The sequence below is a fragment of the Triturus cristatus genome, chromosome 6 (genome assembly GCF_964204655.1).
Source record: "Triturus cristatus chromosome 6, aTriCri1.1, whole genome shotgun sequence".
NCBI classification, from domain to species: Eukaryota; Metazoa; Chordata; class Amphibia; order Caudata; family Salamandridae; genus Triturus; species Triturus cristatus.
The window spans coordinates 897,137,594-897,162,889 of NC_140589.1; the positions used below are offsets into that span (position 1 = coordinate 897,137,594).

General features: G+C 43.0%; 1 protein-coding gene across 1 annotated transcript in view; it reads left to right on the top strand.

Moving 5' to 3' along the window:
• Nucleotides 1-25,296, top strand: part of CNKSR3 (CNKSR family member 3) — a 161,154-nt gene that overhangs the window by 81,606 nt on the left and 54,252 nt on the right. Inside the window, exons 3-6 of the mRNA XM_085611537.1 lie at nt 8,766-8,968; nt 12,301-12,388; nt 15,096-15,137; nt 22,939-23,058. Coding sequence (XP_085467663.1) covers nt 8,766-8,968; nt 12,301-12,388; nt 15,096-15,137; nt 22,939-23,058 — 453 coding nt within the window. The remainder of the gene's footprint in view (nt 1-8,765; nt 8,969-12,300; nt 12,389-15,095; nt 15,138-22,938; nt 23,059-25,296) is intronic.

Here is a 25,296-nt window from a genome sequence, read left to right on the forward strand (position 1 = left end):
TGGTGGTTAAAGCTGCTCAACACCTACACGCGTATGTCTGTTGAAGACAGAGGGACAGTTGGTGTTGAAGACTGAGCAGCTCCGTTGTGGGTATGAAACTCAACCATTTGACTCAAATGAAATGCAGGATTACGGAGTACAAACCTTTTTTGGCTTTAAAACTGAAGAGCAGAAAGGGCGCTTGTACTTTTTGTGAGTGTTGTCAGTGCACACGGACCTTCGCATCAGTGTTGTAAGTGTATTTGTAGTCTTCAGTTAATGAGTGAGCTCATCCTACAGGATAAGATGCATACTGGTTACCACATGGAATACCATTTTTCATAAAATTGACCAGAGATGCCTTCCTTCTGTTGCAGGCACTCGTGATCAATAGATCGACAAACCATTCCGCGGATAGTTTAACAATGCCATTGACTTTACGGCTTTGATGCTGGGTAAAGTTTTTTTTGCTTCATACAGACTGAGCACCTACTTTTCAGCATCTGCTCCAGTCCTGGGGTAGGGGTGTCTAACCTGAGGCTCACTGCACTCGCCCACTTGGCTCTGTCCTGATGATGGGGCTCTCACAGGTTACCCTTTGAAGAACTCTTCCCACAGTGAAAGCTAGACGCATGGCTTTGCCAATGCTTATTTTTTAAGCTATGTCACAAACTTTGAAAAAGTTCCTTGTATGGACCTGCGCTTTCTTCCCCCAGCATGGCTCTGTTACTTAATTTTGTCATCTCTTCGCTCTGGTGCTCTAGATGATGAGGCTGCATCGCCTTCGCAGTTGGTGGCTGTAGGGCTCATCTAAAATTGCTTGTGCGTTTTGAGTCTCCCGGAGATATTGAAACCTTTCTTGCCACGTGGCTCCAAACGTTAAACTTTGACTAAGTGGAATGACCAGTCGTGAGAGTTTCCCAATGGCTAACTGTCCTTTTGGGCTTGATGAAGACAAACGCTGTCACTGCCTTAAGCAGAAAGGCCATATGACTGGAGATGAAATGGGACTGATTTCCTAGCAGTCTTAATTGAAGGAAACTTTTTCCAAAGCTCGAATCTCTTAAACAAAGGGTTGTGGTGTTTTTATTTGGTGGGACTACAAGAAGCCTGTTGGTTGCTTTGAAAGAATGTGTGCAATCAAAGGCAAAAGAAGCATTGGAAGAGCCAATTGATCTCCCCTTTTCGAACTACTGGCGTGATGACTTAAGTGTGTGCATGCTTCTCTACGTATGCATGTGTATGGCATATCACAGCTGTCATTTTGTTTATTTTTATTTACTTTTTTAGGATGGCAGAGGCCAGTTAGAGGGTGAGTTAAAAAAAAAAACGTAATTATGTTTGTGAAGAAGGTTTAGAAAAATAGAGTGGCTCTGCAACAAATGTTTGCTGCTGAGCCATCAAAGTAAAATCAAATTTTCTTTTTAAAGGTCCCAGAGGGGTGGGGAAACTATGAAGGAGCGGTAAGGGGGGGGGGGGCAGGTGAGGAAGAAGAGAACTAGGAGAGGAACAACTGAGGAGTTTGAGGCAGGGAGAGGAAATGCAATATTAAGCTGATGTGTGGCACCAGTGGACGAGGTTGGGGTAGAGGAATCCACATGAAGCGGATTGGGGGAGAGGCCAGGCATTTGAGAGGTAAGCATCACACAAGGGAGAAAGCAAGAAACACATGTCCTCTTATGGAATGCTGAAGTAAAAAGAAAGTAGTTCCCTGAATGTCTGAATGTGAGCACTGGAAGGAACACATCATCTGCTCAAATGGAAGGTAAAGAAAAGGTGCTTCAGGGAATGGACAGATACAAGAAGAGGAAGGAAAGCCATTGAATTAGAGGCAAGTAAATGAGTGACAAGAACATAAACCACTGGTATAAAGGACTGGCACAAATCCCATTATAACTTTAAGTGTTGTCCACAATAGGTCATTTCAACAGCCGACAGATGAAAGCGGTCTCTCGTCAAGACATTAAAAAAAATTGGCTTTGCTGGGTTTAAATAGTGAGAGCCCAACTCCACCCCCTCCCGATTCGCGATGGAGACTCCAATGTTGTATGAACTTGTATTCTGGACAGATACAAGTGCAACTTTGTTTTCCACATAATTTTGTGCCATTTCATTACTGGTGCTTTCCTAAAGTGTAATATTCATATCTAGAGCTGAAGATAATTATGCAGACAGTAGTGTATCGCCCATACTTCCCCATTTGCAAAATCAAGGCGTTCAAAGTGTGTATGAGGTCTCTTCTGATTTTGATGAAAACAATCCTTTGCTGGAGGAGTTGGGTGGGCTCTGTGATTCAGAAGGTGAAGCCCCCATTTCCCGCTGCCCCCCAGTCCCCAACCCCCGGCTTTTGCAGCTACAGAAGGGGTGGGGTTCTTGATGGGCCTCTTCTAGCTGGCTCGGTTGCCAATTTATAATTTTGGTCTTACCTCAGTGGACTTCTCTTTTTCATCAGACAACCTCGTTAGAACGGCGTACCCGCCCACTAACTTCCTGTAGACACTGGACTAATCAGCACACATTCCCTACGTTTCATGCATCCCCGAATCTTCTACACGTCACATCAGGCCGTGTAACACTCCCATTGAGGACTTCACGTAATAAGTGGCCAACCCGCCCTTTTTACACCTGACTCACACTGGATTGCCACTTTTGGCGTCCTTCCCCTCCCACCTGGAACTTAACGCGGTCCTTTGGTCCCCATTTGACCCCCTTTGCCGGTTTTGAATTATCACCGGCCTCGCGACACCGCAATGATTTTCTGCACCGCCACACAGCTCTGAAGAAGTCACGGTTTACATCCCTTATGTGACGAAACACGTGTTGGCTGGTTGCTTGTCTTTGTTGCATTATTAAATACATTTGCATATTATACTGGTGTCGACCACAGATATTCGTACTATACGAGACACTTCAACCATTGTTATAACCTTATTACGTGTGCCCAGGGCTGTGCTTTCACTCTTCTAGCTGCTGTTCAGCAGACAAAGGCTCATTATGTGAAAAGATGGGTCAGTGGATGGGTGGAAAAATCAGTGAAAAGATTGATATACAGATGCAAAAGGGAGAGAGGATGGATGCGTGATTAGAAAATGGATTATTGTGAGTGAAAATATGGATTTATGGATGAATGGTTAGATGAAAGGTGGGATGGATAAGTGAAAGGATGGTTAAGTTTGGATATGGATGAGCGGACAAAAGTGACACACTAAATGATGGAGGAAAGATTGACAGAATGTGATGGTGAAATGGTGAATGTCAGGGATGAAAGGATGAATGGATATATGCTTGGATAAGCAAACTCTTCTGGGGAGGGTCACGAGGACTTGCTTTGCTTGCTTTGTGCTATAGGAGCTTTGGTTCAAAGTGGGGGTATTTTAATTTTCTGGCAACTCCCCTGGGTCGAAGTATTGAGTAAGAAAAACTGCATGTTCCTTTAGGAATTTTTTGATCAGTAGATGGTCTTTTTAACTGGTGTCTTCCATCAAGGGGAGTGCCCTTTGACCTCTGTTTTAAACTTGACACAAATGCGCAGATCACATCTTTCAGAAACCACCGAGTAGCGACTTGCTGGATTCTTCTTAACATGATGTTTTAAGATACTTAATTAAAATGTGACTACTACAAAATGCTGAATTCTTAGAAACCTGATGGGTCTCTGCTTCTTGTATAAATAAATATGTGAGTAATGTAGACTTGGATTTTCTTTGGACTGAACAGGACATGTCTAAAACTTTGGCGGTTTGTGAAATCACTGCAACAACAGCACTGTCATTTGTTTTTTGAAATGTGCACTCCTATGGAAGTGTATAGAACATGGCATTCCTTCAAAGGAGTTTTCCTCGAAAATATCACTGAATAAATTAGAAATGTTCCCTGTTCAGCAGTTCTACTTGGAAATGGAACCTCCCGGGTTTAATTTGCCCTCGCATACTGCCTCACATCACTAACTGCCTCGTAGACGGCATTGGCTTCCGTGCATGGGTAATTTCAAACGTTTTGCCAAATTCGCTTTTCCATTGCCAGACCACCATCTCCCTCTGGTGAGGGCAAGTTGTGCCTCCAGTCAGGCAAGGCCTGAAGTAATAGTTTTCCTGCCAGGGAATTGTGTTTGCCTAGTTTCAACAGGCAGGGCAGTGATACAATCCGGCGCTAACCCATTACACCGAATAGGCCTCCTCGTATGATTATCTTCCGGCAAGACCCCCTTAAAAAAAATAAAAAAAATGTTACCATTCTCTGAAGCACTGTACTGTGCACACGCTGCTGAGGCAATGGCGGCAGTGGAAGCTCCCGCGAGGTAACCGCCTCCGGTGACCAGGGAATGACGCAAGAATCCTCTGCACTAACATACTAAGGGCTCCTGGGGTTTTGTTCGGAGCGGGACTCATGGGAGATGCCTTCGACTTGCAGCAGATACTGTGACTCGAGTCCTGCATCTAACTGGTGTTTTAAAAGTGTGGTTGTTGAAACATGGAGTGCGTTTGCATGCAGTAGAATGATGCTTTATTGATAGAAGCGATTTGCAATGTGTTTGGCGTTGAATGGGGTACTACTCTGCTCTCGGGTTGGTTAAAACATTTTAAAATATTTTTTTCTAATGATGCAGACCGGGCCTTGAGAGTCAGCGCGCTGTATACGAAAGGCAGTTGCAGTACTTGGAAGTAGGTGTTCTGCAAAAACATCATGGCAGACACTCTTTTGCATAGTAAATTGTATTTATTTAGCGCTTACTACACCTGACGAGAGATCTAGACTCTTTGCGGAGAGTAGCATGCAACTCCAGAACCCAAGATTAGAGTTAAATAGTAGATTAGTAATCGGTTTTTTTTCTTGTGGATTAGTTGTTAAGTTTGTGCTTTTGAGTTCCTGCATGCTTTATAGTGTTTTGAGTAGGGATAGAATGAATGGACTGGATTAGAAAGTGGAATTCGTAAATTGTTATTGAGATTACTGGAAATGAGTGTATTTTAGTTAGATAAATTGCCTAAAAAGGAGGAGGAAGTTTGAAAAGGATGTTTGGGAGTTCATAGTAGTCAGTAGGTTTGGGAGGAGTCAGAGAGAGGAGGGAGGCACGGTACAAGGGTTGAAGGTAGTAGATGTTTTTTTCACAAAACTGAAATTAAGTTATGCATACATATATACATTTGACACTTGGGGCCTGATTACGGGGTTAGGTGTTATGTATTGCACCGGATAAATAATGATACCATGGGGTACGTTATTTATTAGTTGTGATAAATAAAACCTATTCCAAGTTTGTGGGGAATAACATGCGAAATTTCGGTGTTCAGCACATAAAAATCCGCATGGTGCGGTATATACTATATGATTTTCCCTGTTAAAGTTAGTCCGGTTTGACCTGCTGAAATTGAACAACAGTAGTTATTTAACACATCCAATAATTACCAGATGTATTAAATACAGCCAAACTCCTAATTCTGACCTTGCGTAAACAAGAGTTTCCGCATGGGACGGAATTAACCGACCCACTTATAAATTAGGCAGTTAGTAAAGTTGTTGTGACTGTAGTAAACCTCATATATACCAATATGTAGATAGAAGCAATTTTTTTTACATGGCCTAATATGCACATGTATCTTGTGGGGAAGTCTGCCCATTAAATATTTATAGATTTTATTTTAACTTATGCATACATTTATGAACAAGACACTTAGTAAAGTTTTAGTAGGAGGCATAACCCCCCTCTATATAGACATCCATATGTACTCAAAAGCAGCAATATTTACAATGTCTTAAATGCACATGTATCTTGTGGAGTAATATACACATTTCCCCCCAGTATAATAATGCATCTGCTTATAACAGGAAGCACAGTTCAGTGTACAATGACACAAGCACAATGTATATTGGAAAATCATAAAAAGGTAAAACATGGCCAGTCACATGTAAGATGAGTGATATTGTAAGACTTGAAAGATAGGCCCTTGCAGGGACAGAGGATTGAAGTTCAGAACCGTGAAATATACATACACACACAAGCATATATATTTGTGTATATATGTGTGTGTGTGTAGGGGGAGGAGAGGCAGCATGGCCCCCTCCCAGGCTGATTTCGGCCCCAGCGACCCCAATCCCTGGAGCCCTGCTGCTTTTGAAAATGAACACAAAGGCCGCGCGTCCCCCCGCCTGCAGATTTCACCCCCAGGTATCCCATCCCCCGGGGCCCAGCCATGCTTTAAATAGTGTGGCCCCCCTCCTGGAGCCAATAATGACCCTGGGGACCTCATCCCACTGCAATGCACTGAAGTGGGCAGGGAAACAGATGAAAATATTGCTCCCACCTGCATCATTTTTAGCTGCGCCCTGCAGGTGGGAGCAACGTCGGCTGCCGCTGGAGAGGGAGAGCCGGCTGGAGTAGCGGGGGCTTTGGGGCGCCAACAATGGTGAAGTGGGTGCCCTGGTTGGGCACCCACCCTTTATTTGTCAGACCCTGGGGAATGGGGTCCCTGGCACCGAAATCTGCCTGGGGAGGGGTACTGCATGGCCCCGACCCCCTTAAGTAATTAGCTGGGCCCCACTAGATGGGTGACCATGGGCCAAAATCGGCACAGGTATGAGGACCGTGCAAATTGGACGTGCCAAGGCAGGTGGGAACAATCCTAATTGAATGGCAAGAGTTTAGGTGTGCATGCCAAGTCCAGAGTTGGGGAGCCGACCCCAGGACCTGTTGAAGAAGCCGCTTAAATGAAGCACCACTAGAGAGTTACAGAGCTCAGTGGGGGAGATGCTCGAAAAACCCAACACCTCCTGGGCCGAACTACGGTTATGTAACACTGAATATAAAGTGCTAACACGCCATGCGCAAGTTCCAGAAAATGTCCTGAGTGGGCATCCCTTTTGGAACACACAAAAACCAAGAAGAGCAATTGCTACTCTAACTCGACAAACTATCTAATCGTAAAACGCCGAGCTTATTCTAAAATAACCTCAGTTGCTCTCCAGTGTGCCGTTTGTATAGCAAGAGTCCGGTCAGAGGTGTCGCCGCAGGTAATGTTGAGCCTGGCACAAATTAGAGGCTGGGTGTTTTTTGTTGCTAAAGTTGCATGGACCTCAAAAACGTAAAGGAACTCTGTTTGCACACCAGAAATGGGACCGACTCCACTGCTGCACGGTCATTTACAAGGCTTTCAGTTTTCCTTTTCTACTGATTTCTTTATTCTACTGAAGAAATACAGACCGAAAACCATCTTTTTCTTTGTATTTATTTTTTAAATACGGAAAAAATGGAAAATTGATCTCTGTTTGAATGATTCTAGTTGATATCCGTCATTTCAGTCATGCTAGTGGTTGTGCAGACTGACAGGCAGGGAATTTTCAAAAGGGGCACATTTTCCTAATGAAGATCTAAATAGATTTTGATGTGCATGCGTTTGTATTACAAAACTAGTGTTTTCATGTGAGTGTTGCAGTAACTATGGCTTCTAATAGCATTAAATCCCTTCCAGTATCTCTAAGCTATAATACCTTTATCGCTGCCTTAAATGAATGTGGAAGTATACTAGTTACTGCTTCATTTTTTCGCAAAACCCGAAATAAATGTAGATAAATCCAGATGGCAGTTTGTAAAAAAAAAATGTACCGAGATCCGAAGTTATCTGGAGTTATTTGTGGTGTGCGAATTTCAGACCCTATCAGAAGGTGCAATCTCAAATAGAAAGCCTACCATTTGATGGACACAACTTACTTGGTAAACAGACCGCTGAAGTTCAGTTATTCACATATCAAATGTGTAGGGAATTTAATAGGTGAACAATAAAATAAACAGAGTTTAAGAGCCTTGTGGTGCTTTAATGCCACCAGACACAGTTTAACAGTGCTTATGAAGTAAAGCGCCTTGATATCAATAACATTGGCTTCTATGTATCGTGATATGCTCTAGGGCAAGGCTTGTGAGCTCTTGACTGTCCTCTGAAACATCCATGCATCTGTGAACTTGTTCATAGCCCTAAATCCATGGAACTAAAGGTGGCTGGCAGAACTTTACAGTGCATCAAGTATGCAGTGATATGTCTGCCTTAGTTTTTCATTGGGGCTGGGTGCCAAGGGAGACCACTCCGTGTGCTGAGAATATGTAAATAAGTGCCAAATCCTAAAAATATTTATTATGCTTACATACCCAACCAACCCAGACCAGAATGTGTGGGTGGACTTGTTTGTTCAGTATCGGGCTTCATTGCGCTTTTAGACTGATGGGTGTCACTTTCAATGTTGTTCCGTTGTACACGCGCCGCAGTTACTTGCGAGGGGCTTTAACCTGATCACATTTCCTCCTTAATATAAGGAAGGACCTGTGGTTCTGTCACTGTTCCGGTGGTCCCGGTTAAACTGAGTTGAACAAGCTGGTCCACGTGAAGTGCGAAGTACCATTTTGGAATAATCGTTCCTTTTAAGTATTGTGGTCTTGGCGCAGTCCATTCCAGCTGGGTGATTCGAAGATCACACTGCAGCAACTTGGGAATCACTGAATAAGTTAATTCCATCCTTAACTGACCTTATACATTAATGCCATGTTCTTGCTCTCTGTATCATTGGTGTTTAAGTGTGAATCGACTGTCTTATTTTAAAATCATCTGACAGAGAAAGCCGCTGGCTAACTTTGTTCTGTTTGAGTTTTCTTGTGCTTGTGAAAATGTGTTTTTTGGCCACGAGCTCTAGAAGCATGATTGTTCACCTGGCATTATAAAACAGTTGGAATGACTGTTTACGGGCTGGTTACACAAACAATTCCTGCTCCTTTTGTAATGCGGTATGCGTCTCTCTTGCAGAACTATGGCCTCGAAACGGACAATATGAAAAACCTGGTCCTGAAACTACGAGCGTCCTCCAATAACTTGCAGAATTACATCGGCAGCAGAAGGAAACAGGATGCTTATGATGGGAATACCTCGCGGAAAGCTCCCAACGAGTTCCTAACCTCTGTGGTAGAACTCATTGGAGCTTCCAAGGCTCTGCTCGCGTGGATGGACAGGTAATGAGATCTATCCAAGAGCTTTTTAATAGATGCAGAATAAAAGCCTTAATGTTAACTTGTTAAGCAGAAAAACAACCAGTCTCCTGCTCCATAAACTTACTCTCAATCTTGAGTCACGTCCATAAGTGCCCACTGCCCCGCACCACGCTGGTGATCTGTGGAGTTAGTGGTCTTTATCATGCTTTTAGCCTCTTCACGCCTGCTCTGGCCTCTTGCGTTTAAGACATGCTAACAGTTTTAGGTTTTGCCTAGACAGCATATGTGCTGGTCTGCTGGATATGTTGTTTACAAACATTGGGCTTAGGGCCCGTCCTCAGCCTACCATTTGTTAGCTTCAGCGTCGCTCCCATTTCATCTGTCCTCATTTGTCCTGGCATGTGGGTGTCATGTCCTCTTCTTGAGTTTGTCCCTCCCCTTGAGCATGGACAAAGTACTCCTGTCCATCCACTGTGCCTGTTTTCAATCTCTTGAAATGAGTGCTTATGTTTTCAGTCCATCTCCCATATCCCCGTCCATGTAGCTTCTTTTCCCTTCCTCCCGTTCCCCTTCCATGTTGCTTCTAATCCTTCCCACTACCTTCACTGTACTCTTAAAGTCACTGCACTCTACGCCATTCTGCTCTTCTCTACACCACGCTACTGTATGCCACTGCAGTCTATGCCACTCTACTCTGCATCACTCCATGCCACTGCTATTTATGCCACTCTACTCTGCACTCCTACGTTACTGCACTCTGTACTACTCCACTCTACTCTGCACCACTCTACGCAACTGGACTCTGTCACTGCACACTATGATGCTCTATTCTTCACTTCTCTACGCATTGCACTCTGCGCCACACCACTCTATTCTGTGCCACTGCACTCTACACCACTCTACTCTTCACCACTGCACTCTACGGTAGTGCACTCTATGCCACTCTACTATTCACCACTGCACTCTGCAACTGCACGCTAAACCACTCTGTTATGTGCCACTCTAATCTACCCCACTCTGTCACTGCTTTCTAAGCCACCGCACTCAACATCATTGCTCTGTATGCCACTGCAGTCTACGCCGCACCACTCAACGCCGCAGTACTCTGTGCCACTGCACTCTGCACCGCTCTATAATCTGTATCACTCTACTGTCACAGCACTCTGCCACCCCACCCTATATAATTGCTCTTTATGCCAATGCACACCACTGCACTCCACTCCTCTCTACCCCACTCTGCCACTCCACTCTCTGCCACTTCACTCTTTCATGGCTTTCTAGGCCTCTGCATCACTTTACTGTACACCACTGCATTCTATGCCACACTACTCTACACCATCCTACTCTATACCTCTTAACTATATGCCATTGCACTCTAGCTCACTGCACTCTACCCCATTTCGCCACTCTACTCTATGCCACTCTGGTCTACCCCACTCCATGCCACTCTATTACACTCAACTCTGCCAATCCAATGTGCGCCACTTCACTCTCTGCTAGTCCACTCAAGCCTATTCGACTCTACTCTATGCTACTTTACTGTACATCACTCTAACCCACGCCAAGCCACTCTACTCCACTCCACACCACGCTGCTGTACAACATGGCTAAAAGGCATTGACAAAGCCAGTAGCTCTCGTGCAGGCGAAACCTATTGGCCTTGCCATTGCATGTCCGATATGGAATTAGCCGAGACGTTTTGATTTTACAAACCTTATAGATGCAATCTAGTTATGTATATGGGCTTTCTTCATTCAGTAGTCTGATACGATCTCATTCACATTTTCCATCTGCCAATGACCACATTCAGCATCGGACTGTGGGTCAGCCCACTCCAGCTTTTGACTCACTTCACTGAGTGACAGCTTTTTGCCCTTTCACAAGGAGCACACCCTCACACAAAGTAGTGTCCTTCAGTGCCAGGGACAGCTACAACAATTTGTGCTTATTGAAAACACAAAAAGTTTTTTTCTTATAGCCAATAATTTTTTAAAGATCTATTGTTGAGGGCCTAGGAGCTCCAACAACAGCAAACTTTTACAAAACAAATGATAAAATAAGCATTGATAAAGCCAAAAACCAGGCCTACTGGCTTTGTCCATAATTATTTGGAAAGTGCTCCACAGATACTCTTCCAGTTCATTCGAAATAGATAATCAGAAAATGGCAGAGTTACATCTGATTCCCCACTACTTACCTCAAAGAATAAGTACTGCTTAAAGTAGCTGCACTTCAAATTAGCTAAAACCGTAGTATTTGTATTTATTAAGTTTCAGACACCAGATTACTCCCCATTAGTCTATTACATCTATTTCATGTAGCCTTGTTATACAGTGTTGTTTACAGTTCCTGTATCAAAGGGATTTCAATGCAGCAGCAGGCCTACAAGCTTCAGCCATCCTGGTTCCGTGCCGTGCATTGAGCCTGTTTGTAAACCCCTGCCTCAAAGTGTGATGCACCATTTTTAGGTTTTGCCTGCACAGCGCTTGCGCTGTGCTTGAGAAATCTATTGTTTTTTAATATAAATCTAAAAGGGACTTACATCCCGCCTCCTGTCTTTCTTGGCTTCTCGTTGGTTCTTGTGCGTGCCACTTACCTTTCCTCCATTTCTATTGGCTGTAGCATATTTTCCTACATTTACCAATGCTTGTTCCTAGTCTGCGTCTCTTATCAGTTTCCCGCTGCTGAAATATTGTTAACATCCGCTTTGGTGGAACTATATTTTCCTAAAGTTTTGCCTTCACCCCTGCAGCATATTTTTATAACAATTTATCACCCGGCGAGATTGTGATTTGCATAGAATCAGAGGATGTTGAGTGGCGCCGCCGAAACTCGAACCAGGATCCCCAGCTCTCGAGTCAGCAGCTCTGGCCGCTGCCCACATCCTCTTCCCTCCTGTGTTATTTATCAGGGAGCTCTTTCCTTCTCCCAGACGATGATTTATCAAAACAGCTCTCTATTTATTACATAGGCGAAACTATGCATTACCAATGCTTGTTTGATGAGCTTGCCCAGTGCATGTTAATTCTGTGCGAGCAGTCCGGAATCCAAATTCTGTTTTTACAGTCCATTCTGCAGGGTGGTACATTCTAAAAGCCAGGCTGCTGCCCTTACACTGAAAGCAGTCTCTTAGAGCGCTGAGTACGTCTTACACTGCCACTTGTAACGCACTCCCTGTGGGGTTGAGCCCTCTCGGCCCTTGCAGGGCTTTCGGAGACTGTTCATGAAAGAACAGGGCTTAATTTCCCCGTCTGACCCAGAACTGTATCAGTGTTGTGCTCTTCGGCTGCCAAAGGGCCATGTCCGAGAGTCCAATGTGCTCTGTATTCAATGGATGTTTTGTTTGCTTGCAGGACGCCATTTTCAGGCATCACCGACTTCTCGGCTACGAAGAACAAAATCATTCAGCTCTGTCTGGACCTGACAACCACAGTTCAGCAGGTTTGTACATTATCTTAGTTTGTTCATTTCCTCTCCTCCTTTTGCTCACCTCATTTGCCTCGCTGTTCAGTGAATGCATCTATAGATAGTGCGCATAACAGTTCTATTTTGCTTTGTGCCTAAATTAAGCTTGAAATGATATGTTCTGTGCCGCTTGCGTAATCTGGAAACACTACATCTGCACTGTATGAGGTGGCAGGCGGTGACAGTACAGCCCATTGGGATGCACAATTTTGGTCTCACTTGTAGCCCTCCCCTCACGTTCATTAATTTGACCATCAATAAACAGGGCACACCCTGGTCATGCGATCCAGAAGACCTTTATTGACATGCCTCAGAAAGCGGGCTTCACAACATTTGCCCCCAAGCTTGTTGAAGGTGCAGTTAAGTTTGTTTAAAATTGGAAATCATGGCGGGAAATCTAAATTTTTGGGATCTACCAACGAGAGCGTCTCCGAGCTGCAATGAGGTACCAGTCTTCTAATGGGTCTCAGCAATGTATAAGCTAGCATCAGTGGCAAGGTTTGTTGCACCAAAAAGATCGAATGCCTTTCTTGCCTCTTAGTGTTACCGCTTTTTTTGTCCACAGTAAGTTACTCCAAGCAGGTGTCCTCTAGCCGTGCACCAGCTATGAGACCTCTAGAAGGGGATGCAGGACTTAGGTGGCTTAAATACCCATGTTTTCACCACGCTGCACACTGATCAATGCACAACAGGAGATAACTGACCTTGAGATGCATAGCAATAGCATGCCACAAATGAATGTACATTCCTACATACAATGGTCTCTGCTTTCTAGTGTGTTCAACTACTTACAGTACTGCTTGATTGTCAGGGTATTTGCTCTAGTTCAGGGTTCTCCAAAGTGTGTACTGGAGAGCCGGATCCATGCCAGATTTTTAAGATAACTACATTTATCTAAATGGGGATATGCAAAAAATCTTGCATGGACCAACTTTGGAGAACCCTGCTTTAGATTGTTTGATTTAATTAGGTACCTATAAAGCGCGTCTGTCGCTCCGCGAGGAGAATCCTGGCACTAAATTGGTTTGGAGGTTAGAAGAGGTCCATCAAGATACTAGATAAGAGCTAGGCATGCTTCATCTGGGGCACTAAAAACCCAAGTCTTCAGGGCCTTTCTAAATAGAGTTTCTGAATTAAATAGCCTTAGATGAGATGGAAGCAAATTCCAGGCTTTGGCCCCAAGAAAGGCCACTGTCTTCACTCCTTTCGATTTATATCAAAAAGTGGGGAGTTTGAGTAGATTCGCTGAGGATGACCTGAGAGATCTTGTTGTGGTATATGGAGCAAATCGTGCTTCAAGATACTTGGGTCCCAAGTTGAGCCTGGCTCTATGGGTGATCAGGAGAATTTTAAAGAGGATTCTCTTGTGCACTGGGAGCCAATGAAAATGTTTTAAGGCTGCGGAGGCTGAAGATCTTCGCGTGTTGAACCACCTGCAGCTTCTTTAAAATAGCTTTATTGACTCCCGCGAGAAGGCTATCACAATAATCCAAGCGCGAGAAAATTAAAGCTACTGCCACTGATTTCCTTGCATCCAGTGGGAGAAAGTTAAAAAAAAAAAATGTTTAGTGACTTGATGAGACTAAAGCAAGTCCCTTCTATCACTGAGGCATGTGGCAAGGAGGAGAGTGTTGCATCAAATTGTACCCCCAAATTCTTGGCCACCTTCACCACGTCAGATTGCAGATTGCACACTCTTTTGCTTGGGACCCGGAGCTGCTCCAAGGTCTGGGCTTAGGCTGTTCCAGTCAGACCCTCTCACCCCTTCCCTGGACCAGTGCTCTGGAGGCTGGATTAGAATTCATAGCTAGCTTTGAGATAGCGGAGCACACCGTGTCGCCCGGTGCTGGAGACCACTGAAGTAATGAAGCCCTGACGAGCCGGAGGTGAAAATTAGTCCCGCGTTCAGGCCTGCACTCAGCTGCAGCAGAAAACGTGTTACTTTCTCAGCATCTGTGGTGGAGGCGGTTGCCAGCAGTGTCTGTGTTTGGTACTAGGGAACCTGCCTGGAGAGGTTTTTCCTGTCTCCAAATTTCCAGAGCCGCTCCACTTTGAGGAGACCTGGGATTTTCAACGTATAGAAAACTCTGTCCACGTTTGCCAAGCTGCTTCAGAATGTGAATTCTCAATTTTTTTTTTGCTGCTTCTGCCTTCTTTGGCTATCTTAAGTTACATCCCTCCAGGCTTGAAATTGTTTCTAGCTTATCCTTACAGGGAATAAGCTAGGCGGGTAAATTTAAGAGTAGAAGATGGAGTTTTCCATAATATAAATACTTTCTTTCACGAGGATGGTCCTCTAAAAATGACATTCTTTGAACCCCAGGTACCTGTGTGTTGGTCAGTGCAGTGTTAAAATGCAGACAGAGGCTGACTCTGTCCCCCTTCGTGGCCATCTCACTATCCTTACTATCCATTCCACTCACTACCTACCCCCTCTATCTGCAAGCACAACAGTGATTTGTTCCCGAAAGGAATGCAGGAACGTGTATAAATGCGAAAAGCAACCCCCTGCAGGCACTTGTAAGTTGTCGGACCCATTGTTTGAATTCACTTTTTTCTGCTAGCTTTTGTATGCGCTGTGAAATGAAAGCATTCTTGCCTCAGTGTGCTGGACTTTGTTCTCCCGTTATCTGTGTATATAGTCACCCTTTTTTGTTCACCCCCGTTTGTTTTACCTTTTCAGGAATGCACCGTGGCAGAAATGGAAGATAAAGTTTTAAACGTAGTAAGTATGCCTAGCAAAGTTTAATGCTTTCTCTAGAAGATAGCCTTTAACATTCCATTGATGGTGGTGTTCTTGTTTTGTTCTGATTTCCACCAAAGTTGTTTGCTAGAAGAGTAATGTTCCTAATATTAAATGAGTGTGTGTGTTCACAGCGTGGTACCTATTCTATCAAAAGCACCATTACATTGCAATCTATTTACTCTGCTGCTTTTTATATGTTCAGGGTCGTTTATGGATGGCTTCTAATCTTTTTTAGGTATTGCTTGAGGCTTTATCTTTCGCTAGACCTATTGTTACCTTTCAGGGAGCTTATTAGCTGCCCATTGCCTACCAGTGGTTGGCTTTATTGTTGCTTGCTCTTATGCACTTTACTGTGGCTACCTGAGTGTGTCCCTCCCCTGGAGCGTGAACGCTTTACTTGAGTCTTACTAATGTCTTTCCGCAGTCCCCATTAAGGACTACTTTTTTCCTTCTCGTTTAGCACTCGTCGAGTTTGTTTTCCAGGTTTCTCTGTTTCGCTCCTCTCTCTCCTGTTTGCTTTCCACATGCGCTGTCTGTGGTTCTTCCACCCCACATGCCCTTTGTGTTGCTTCAGACTCCCCCTCCCCCCCCACCCCCTATGTTGCCTCTGTCCCCACTTATGCCCCTGTTTTGCTTTCGCCTATCCATGTGCTTTCCCCCGCCCACCCTCCATTTTCTGTGTGCTTCCCCCGCCCTTCTTCCATTGTCAGTCTTATTTCCCACCCTTGCCCACTCTCTCATTTCTTTGTGGTTTCATTGCTTATAGTCTGAGCATAAAAAGCATGCATCGATTGACACAGTCTGTTGTGCGCCTGCCTGTGGGGAGTTTAGTCTATTTAAACCCTGCAACCTGGAAGAACTGAACCTAAGGAAGAGAGTCACAAAGTAGAGAAATAGATTTGTAACGTGTGTAAAGCATACGCTAGTCCTAACAATGTATATGGATTACATCTTTTTCTGATATTCACATACATGGGTAACTAAGGCATAACATACACCTGAAACATACTTGTGTGTGGTGTGTCCACATTTATTGAATGACCACTTGCACCCATTTTCCTGTTTACATCATGGAAAAGTAGAGGTGAAAGTAATGTGATTTTGGGGACTTTTGGGGGGACTGTACCTTTTCTCTACTGTTCTCCTGGTTAATTATTTGAGACTTACATGGCAGACTTTTTGAGTTTATGGCGAAGAAACTGGACTTGTTTATGTGCTTTACCAGCACTTAAATAACAAATTGCATATGATCCATTTGGATGCAAGTTAGATGCTCACGTGTGCTGAAGTTGTAGTTTGTGATAACCTAACACGTTACTATTTTGTGGGCTGTCATCAATGTATCATTGTATAGCTCAGCAGTGTTAGGCCCTTCGTTTACACATCTTCCACTCTGTTAGAAGACCAAGTGACCGTAAACAAGATGATAGTTGTGTTTTATACATTTAATATATTTGGTATTTTGACCCTGCTCTGATGCGCCCTAGGGTATGCCCTAGAAGGAGGAGGAAGCGTGTGAGTAACCTACTCATGCATGACTCGTATTTGGCTTGCTACTGTTGAAGTCTTAAGGCATTCTGTTATTCCACTAGTGTTATAGAGGGAGTGATTGAAATCTTCAACCCGGTACCCACAGAATACAGAGTTTTGAAGCTGTTCAACATGCAGCACCTTGTAGCAGGAGCATACGATGCCAGGATCGCAATTTGCAACGCAAGTGTTTACGGAATTAACCTTTCCTGTGAGCTCATAGGGATCATCTCTGGCATCCATGTAGGAGTTATGAATTAAAGGTTTACAGGTCCCCATCTGCCTGCAAACTGAACTTCTAATTATCCCAGAACTGTAGGAAGTTTGAGGATCGCTGTTGGGTATTGCCTGTTGCATGTAGTCCAGTTCTGTTACAAACACTTAAGAAATGGCTATTTTATTAACTCCAAAGACATGGTTTGTTAAATAGAAACCGTGGATATAGGAGCCTCTACAGGGCACATGCCACCACTGTGCTCATGGGTGCCACCTGTCACTGATTGTGAGTCCAATGGGCCAGTAGTGAAAAGTAGATACTCTCAGCCTAATTTAGTTGTAAGGGAAGGACTTTTCGAACCAGGATGGTAAACTTTGCTTTCGTTTGATTGCTGAAATGGGAATACTTTGTTAGGTGGCTTAATGTTGGTCATCAATATTTCAGAGCTGCACAGCAACTCTTTTCATTTGTGCATGCACTTGTTCTCGACTCAGTCATCCTAACATTGGTACAGTTCTGCATGGTTAGTCCTCAAACACATGACCTGGAACAGCACTAGTTGAAACAATAGAATAAATCCCTTGCAATGTCTTTGGATGCTTCATTATGTTTTCCCTTACCCGTGTGTGTGGGTGTGTATTTCATATACATGGACGCTTGCTTCTAGGTGGATACGGCTAGTTTGCTTCTTGCAAGCTGAGTTCATGGAGCGCAAGAGTTCCTAATGCGGTCAGGATTTCAGTATTCCTCCACATAAGGCTAGGCCGATGCACTGCGGTAGGAACTGCTCCATATATTAAGCTCCTGTTAGCTGTTGGAAGATGAAAAGGCCAGGTCCTCTCACAAATTTTATATCCACTCCATTTTGTTTTTATTCATAATATCTCACGATCGCACAGGATGTAGCGAAATGCCTTCTGCGCGTTGTATCCATTCATCAGGACTTCCTCCGTTTGACATGAACCAGCCTGCATCCCTTTGATATGGTCTTCCTCTCGCTGGTGGATACTTAGAGTTCAAGAGCGGGATTTCTATAAATACATTTTTTGCTATTCAAAGGTAGGGCTGTGAATAGGGGAGTTTGCCAAAGTACATGAGCATTAAAATAGAACTGTTCTGGAAGTTCCAACGTGTACTCTTTGTTCCACAATTATCACTGCCCAATTCCGACTAAAAGCAATTGTTGATCAGATTTCCATGGAGGATCTTGGAGATTCCATTGATGTAAAGTGGGAAACTTCACTGTTCCTTTTTTTTTTCTTTTAATGACTTTCCCTTTTTCAACAAAGTGATAAAGCTAGCGTGTTATGGTGCAGCGTAGGTATTTAAAAAAGTTTTTTTTTTTAGTTCAGACATTTAACAAAGAAAATGGTTTATGGAACGTCCCAAATTTCATGGTACAACAACATTTTTTTTGGGGGGGGGGGGGGTGGGACCGCGATGTACAGAATTGATTAACATACATCTGATTTTGCTTTAGGCTCGATTTTAATTTGTAACCTTTGGCAAACTAGTTACATTTTATTCTGCTGAAAGTTTTGAGCTGTCAAGATTAAAAAAATAATTTTTCTTCGGCAGTAGCACCTCTTTTTAACATAACGTCTGACATTGTCCAAAGTGGAGTACATTTCTCTTGGTTTCCTGAATTACGTCCCCTTAGACAATTACGTGCCCTTAGACATATCGAGTTGGGTGAATATTTGTTAAGGATTCAATATTTTTATAGTTTTAAGTACGTTTTTTAGGTCATTGGGTGAACACTTTCCTAATAGATGATCCACCATATGCAAGAGTCCAGCAACTCAAAATCTTCCACCTCAAATTTCTTGAATGCTGCTAGACATTACTATAGCAACTGGTACAGTAGCCAATATCTGATAAAATAGTACAGCTATTCGGGGGAGTGTGGTGGGGCAGCGTAAACAAAGTTTGGCTTGCATTATGAGTCCTTCTCTGCCAATGTTCAGAAGCAGGATATGCACAGTATTGTCTCAAGAAGGATTGGTTACTGTTTGGAAGGTATCTGGAAAAGTGAACTTGTGGAAACATGATAAACATTATAACCACCTACTGAATAGACATCTCACTGCAAGCCGCAGGTAGTCCTGGCTGGCATATGGGGCCTTTTTTTGATGCAGCTAGATTATGACCGTTCTTTAACATAGTGACTTACGGGGAGGTCTGTCACAGTGATGTGTGGAGAAGACCAGAGAGGAAGACGGAGATAAGCAGGGCAGACAGGAAAGGAAACAGCAGTTGGGATGCTGAGAACGAAATAGACAGAGGATATAATGGAATGTAACGTGAGTCTGAAGGGTAATGGGGTGTGGGTGCTCTGATTTGGTAGTTGAAGACCCATTTCGGCAAAGACCTTCATTTACGACAATAGTGCCAGACACAAGGGATGAAGTATTAAAATGCTGATGTCTCATGGAATAACCCAGCGACTTACGAAGTTGAACCCTACACCAGCCATAACACGTGTGCGGCAACAGGGGTCATAGCTAATGAGCAGATCTGGAGACTCATCAGAGATAAATATGTTTCGAGAAGGGTCATGTGCAGTGCCTACTTCCTTCATTAAAATGCACCCTAGTGCCTCAGCAATAAAGCAGAAGTGCCTCTGGGAAGAATTCTTAGTGTTTTTGCGATTAGACAATGGTGTAAACATAAACCATTTGTACACTATCGAATAATGCAGATTTTTTTTTTTTTACCATGATCAGTTTGTTTGGAAAATTGATGGCAACTGAAAATTGAATGCTGTAGAAAGCAGGTAATCCACACCCTGTGCTCACTTGAAGAAAGTGTGTGGGTGTCCTGTCTTATTCCGCGATGCTAAGTGCAACGTGGATTCCTATTCAGATTTATTTCACATCTATTAATCTTACGTAAATATGCTGAAAATGTGGCACAGATGTGGCTGTTATGGATTAAAGTTGGACACACGTGTTGTGCTCTAGGCAGTTTATCAGAATCTCCCTATCCTCTTCTCAGTAAAGAGGCATTAGTTGTAGTGCTGACTATCTTGATGCAACGTTTTTTATATAAAAAATGTTTTGTAAGTGTAGGTTTCCGGCTATACATAACTTAGTGAATGTATTGAGAAAATGTGATTTACTAGACAAATTTTCTTTATTCGCGTCTACAGCTTTCAAAAAGCTAAATTTGCATTTCTCATTTAACTAAAGATTTTTATTTATTCTAATTTAACCAAAGATACTAAAAATGTAACACTCAAACATCATTAGTTGCATGCCACGCCTGCCTAGTTAAGGGCCTGAATTAAAAACGCGCATTGGCAAAGCCAATAGGCCTGGTGTTAATGTGCCAACACATCTTATACACAGGCATTCACAAAGGCTTGTCATAGGCACTGCATGCACAAATGCTGAATATCACATTAAAGCCTCCCTAATTAGCGTTTCCGCTGCTGTGAAAATGTAGAAAGAAAGGTTTGTTCTCTTCATAAAGTGCCCAAAAGTGGTAAAGAATTGTATGTGGTGAACAGTGTGATGTTTAAATCTGCTTTTCACGTGTAAAATAATCCCTTATGCATTCCATTGGCAACGCTTCCTAGAAGGTGGAATCATTCACCAAATAGCCAATAGCACGAGGTGACAGAGTTTACTGCTCTGGGTGGGCCAGAGAAAGGATTGGTAGCAAAATATCTTGCAGCCCTAATTAATTGGATCATTAAAAACGAGCCAGCATACGGACAGTGTCCATTTCTTAACTTGGCAGTCCTTAAAGTCGAACTCTTGTTGCTTTTCCAGCAGTTCATTCATTTTCACAGAAGTGATACACATTTTTTTGCTACATCACTTACTGTGCTAAAAATATGTTCCACTTTTGAGTACCCAGATGTGTAAATTGTTTCTTGAATTTACAGAAGCGCAGTATGATTGAAGAACATATCAAATGTAATCCACTGGGAGCTCTGAGAAATATTCAACGTTCTTCGACACACCATGGACATCCTGTAGCTGCCTCTCACAGTCCAAGGGGTTAACATCCCTTTCGGTCCCAGACACACTTCTGTGTGTGTGTTTTTTTACATTTTTTAAAATAAATATTACTACCCATTACCCACTACATAATGCAAAATGGTGCTCACGTCATTTAAAAACAATTTATTAAAGCCCTCCTATCGTTTTACTTGGGCGGGCAGTTTCACAGATGTGTCAAGACTTTGGGGAGAATATATCGCGTTACTCCGCTAACCATCACTCCGCATACTGTCATCACGACATTTTTATAACGCAAATTCTATCACCCCGCATTTTATAATAACGCAAACTTTTACCACGACTATACTTTTACCACGCATGCCATTACAACGCAAAGGCATGCGTGTTAAAGGTATACTCCTAGTAAAAGTTTTACAGGTAAGTGAGACTACACTAACACTAACCTACACTACCCTACACTCCACTAACACTACCCTAAACCCTAAAACACAACCCTACACTACACAAACACTACCCTAAACTACACCTACACTACCCTAAACTACACCTACACCACAAACCTAAAACACTACCCTAAACCCTAAAACACTACCCTACACTACACATACACTACACTAACACTACCCTAAACCCTAAAACACTACACTACCCTACCCTACCCTACCCTACACTACCCTACACAACACTAACCTAAACCCTAAAACACTACCCTACACTACACATACACTACACTAACACTACCCTAAACCCTAAAACACTACACTACCCTACCCTACCCTACCCTACACTACCCTACACAACACTACCCTAAACCCTAAAACACTACCCTACACAAACACAACCCTGCACTACACATACACTACCTAACCCCTAAAAAAGCAACGCCCACTCCATTCCCCCTTACCTCTCTCTCCTCGTTGTTTTTCTCTCCTTCTGCTTCCTGGATCACATGGTCTTTCTGTGAGGGGTGGTGCACGTTGATGTGAGGAAACGGAAAAGCCTGTTTCCTCACAACTACGTGGATCGCCGCCCAAAATCTTTTTTTTAAAATGTATTTATTTTTTTACTCCGCCTGTGCATTTACCGTGTATTTACCATACATACCTTTACAACGATTTGCGTTGTAAAGGCATGCGTTTTAAATGCACATGCGAAGTAAAAAAATGCGGAGTGATGGTATGCGGGGTAAGTGAACTTGCGGAGAAAATGTATGCGGTGTCAAAGTCCACGTTGTAAAAAGATTGTTGTAAACTATATTTACCCTTTGGGGATAGCAGGAAGTTGGGGAGGGTCTGTGTTCAGCACCGGGGTCCCGCTACGCCCCTCTCCAATTCTCATTTTGGAGTTAAGTATGGACCATACGTTGCTGCCGCAGTAACGGCGCTGTAGTTGCCCTGCAGTTTGATTTAAAGGTGCCAAGCCATTTTTATTACGATAGTTATGCATATACTTATGGTGGTCTCTAATTTCGTTAGAGAACAATTTTATTAAATATAATATTCTGTTTGTTGCAATTCTAACAAAATAGTACAACATACGGCTATGCATACAAAATATGCATGTGCTACTGTGCTCACACCCATTGGGTTCTGCATGGTGATGTTGTGTTTTGGATTTGGTTTGCAATCATTTAGAACTAATGCCTCCATCAGATAATGCACAACAAATAAAGCGGCTATGGAATCATAATTTGTCAGTATTTTAGTATTGTTTTTTCTTCCTTTTTTGTTTTAAACAGTGTTTAATGATCAGTCATAAAAAAGTACAGCGGCGACAGCATTTTAAAGGTGATGCAAGCGACCAAATCGTTTGATTTTTTTTTTAAATGTTCGACTTTGAAATAAAATCAATTGCAATAAAATCAAGACTTAAATAGCAAGCACTGTTCTTGTTTGACTCTTGCACAAAACAAGAACAAGAGGGAAGAATGGCACTGCAGTAATACAAAATAAAACATTTATTGCAAAAGACTTCTTTGCTAAATATTTGTTTACTTCTGCTGGCAAACATTCTGTGATGTAACATTTTGGTCACAATCATATTTTTATATTTTTACTTGTAGTCCAAAGTTATGAATGGAATTTGTGAAAAGACCATCCAATTCAGCAGGGATCCCCTCATGAGCCAGTGTGCCTGCTTGGAGGAGGTCCATTTGACGAACATTAAACCTGGAGAAGGACTGGTAAATACCACTAAATTACTTTTCGCACTGTCACCACAGTCTGGTAGTAGTATAGTAGGGAAGGTAAGCGTTTTGAAGGCAATAATGATGCAAAAGTCAAATACTCGGTCACACGCTTGTCTAGTCATGCATGGAGGAACCCCAAACCCACCTCATCTTGAGCAAAGGAATGTGGACGTTGTGCTCGACATCTCATTCAAGTGGCTGCATACAAGTGTGCCATTTGGCTGTTTCATGTTTTACTCCAAAAGTTGACGCTATGTGCTCATTTGTCAAGCAGTGAATAGATTTTTAGTTCTCCTGTAACCGCACCACTGCTGCACATTACCTTGTTGATATATCTTTGTTGCATTTTCTGCTTGGAAGAATCTAAAGCATTCTGCTACCCTGTGGAGGGGGCAGGGCATGCTACAGACATGATTAGAGAAAGAAGCTTCAGGACAGGTCATTGTTATCTTAGGTTGTTCTGCATAACTCTTGATGATTAACTCCAAGTGATGAGGTGGAACAGAAGAGATGGGAAAGCAGAGACCAAGACTTGAGGAAAGGATAGGACAGCACTTCCCATATATGCCACACTGCAACTAAACACTCTTCCACCTGAGTACTCTCCCATGGCGTATCATTTTATATTTCTGCTAAAGTGTTTCAGCGCCTCGTCAGGAGTATAGGATGCTCTATAAATGCTGTTACAAAACAATACTATCTAAGACTGGTTGAATTGGCCTTTTAGATGTAATAGTTGTCCCCAAAATGTTGGTATCTTAGTGGACAGTGGTGTGTAGCTGGTCTGTGGTGTCAGGCTGGCAGCTATTTGCAGAACAGGATTTAAGGATTCAAACCTACGCACTTAAATGGAGCACCCATCTAAAACTGGGGTAGAGAAGCACAATTAAATTCTACAGTACGGTACTTGACTAGGTGAAACATTCCACATGGATATTAACTTCTTTCACAAGGATTTCAGAGTTTTATTGTTCAGGGAGTATTCTAGTCAGTAATCCAGCTATTTTGTTGTGGGCAAAAAATTGTGGCCACAGTGTCCATGTGGATTCTCATGTTGAGCAGATGGCCCACAAAGGAAACACGGTCATACAGGACACAGTTTCGGCAGAGACTAGAAAGAGCATAATCCACATAGCCGCCTCGCAGAACGCCCAGCAGGAATAATCCAGGATGAATTTATTCTCTGTCTCTTTGGTTGGGAGTAGCTGCCCTTAAATGTCCATGCTTCTATCCATGCCCACTTTCTGTTGGTACTTAGGTCTCGGTTGTACCTCTTAAGGAAAATTAGACTTGATTTTTAAAGGAACAACATTGACATTTTTTTGCATTGGACAGTTACCTTTTTGCATAAAAATTAAACACCTTGAGCAACTTTCATGGATTTGCTCTATTTTTTAATTGAAGCGAATAATTTAAAGATTACAGCAACTTTAATGTAGTGCTGTTTGGTTGGTTTGTTACACATGTTGCTTTTTCTCTTAGGAATGCCTTCCTGTTCAGACTAGTCTTATCAAAGCTGAGCCACTGTTTTTCTTTTTTGGGGAAAGGCACTTAATTTTGTTCATCTCATATTGATCGCGAGCTAGAGGGGGAAAAACACACAAGTGAGAAGGAAGATGGGCACAAAGGGAGAAAGCAGGGACCAGCAAGAGTGAGACAAAGGGTCAGTAATGTCCAGTAGTGAATTAAAGAGGCCTGCGGTGAATTCAAGACTACGCAGCCTTGGTTTTCGGTGCGCTGATTTTTAATAGCAGAGCTTTAGGCACCGGCACTCATTCTATTAGACATTAAATACTGGATGACCAGCTGTGATGAGCAGTTTATTGGGGACAACTTGAAGCCTGCAGGGAAAAACTAGAAGGAGCTTGCTTGAGCTACAGAAGGCCTGCTAGGTGAGATGAAGTCTGCTGGGCACAAGCAGAGAGCCCGCTGGGTATGAGAAAAAAACATGCTGGGTGCTGGAGGAAGCATGATGGGGGTGGCTGGAACCTTGTTGTAGGGAGCAGGACCTTACAGCAGTGTAATTTTAAGGTTCCTGTGCCCATGTTAAAACTTGGTTCCAGACTTTTTAGGTGGATTTGTACTTTTGAATCGGTGACAATTACCTGCCACTCTGATTTCAATTGTGTTTGGTAACCTCAAGAGGTGGTCAAACGAGCGTGAACAAAACCTCTTGTAACAAGAGCAGGAGGGAAATTTCTTTTTTTGTGTTTCTACATGCATTTGGCCAGT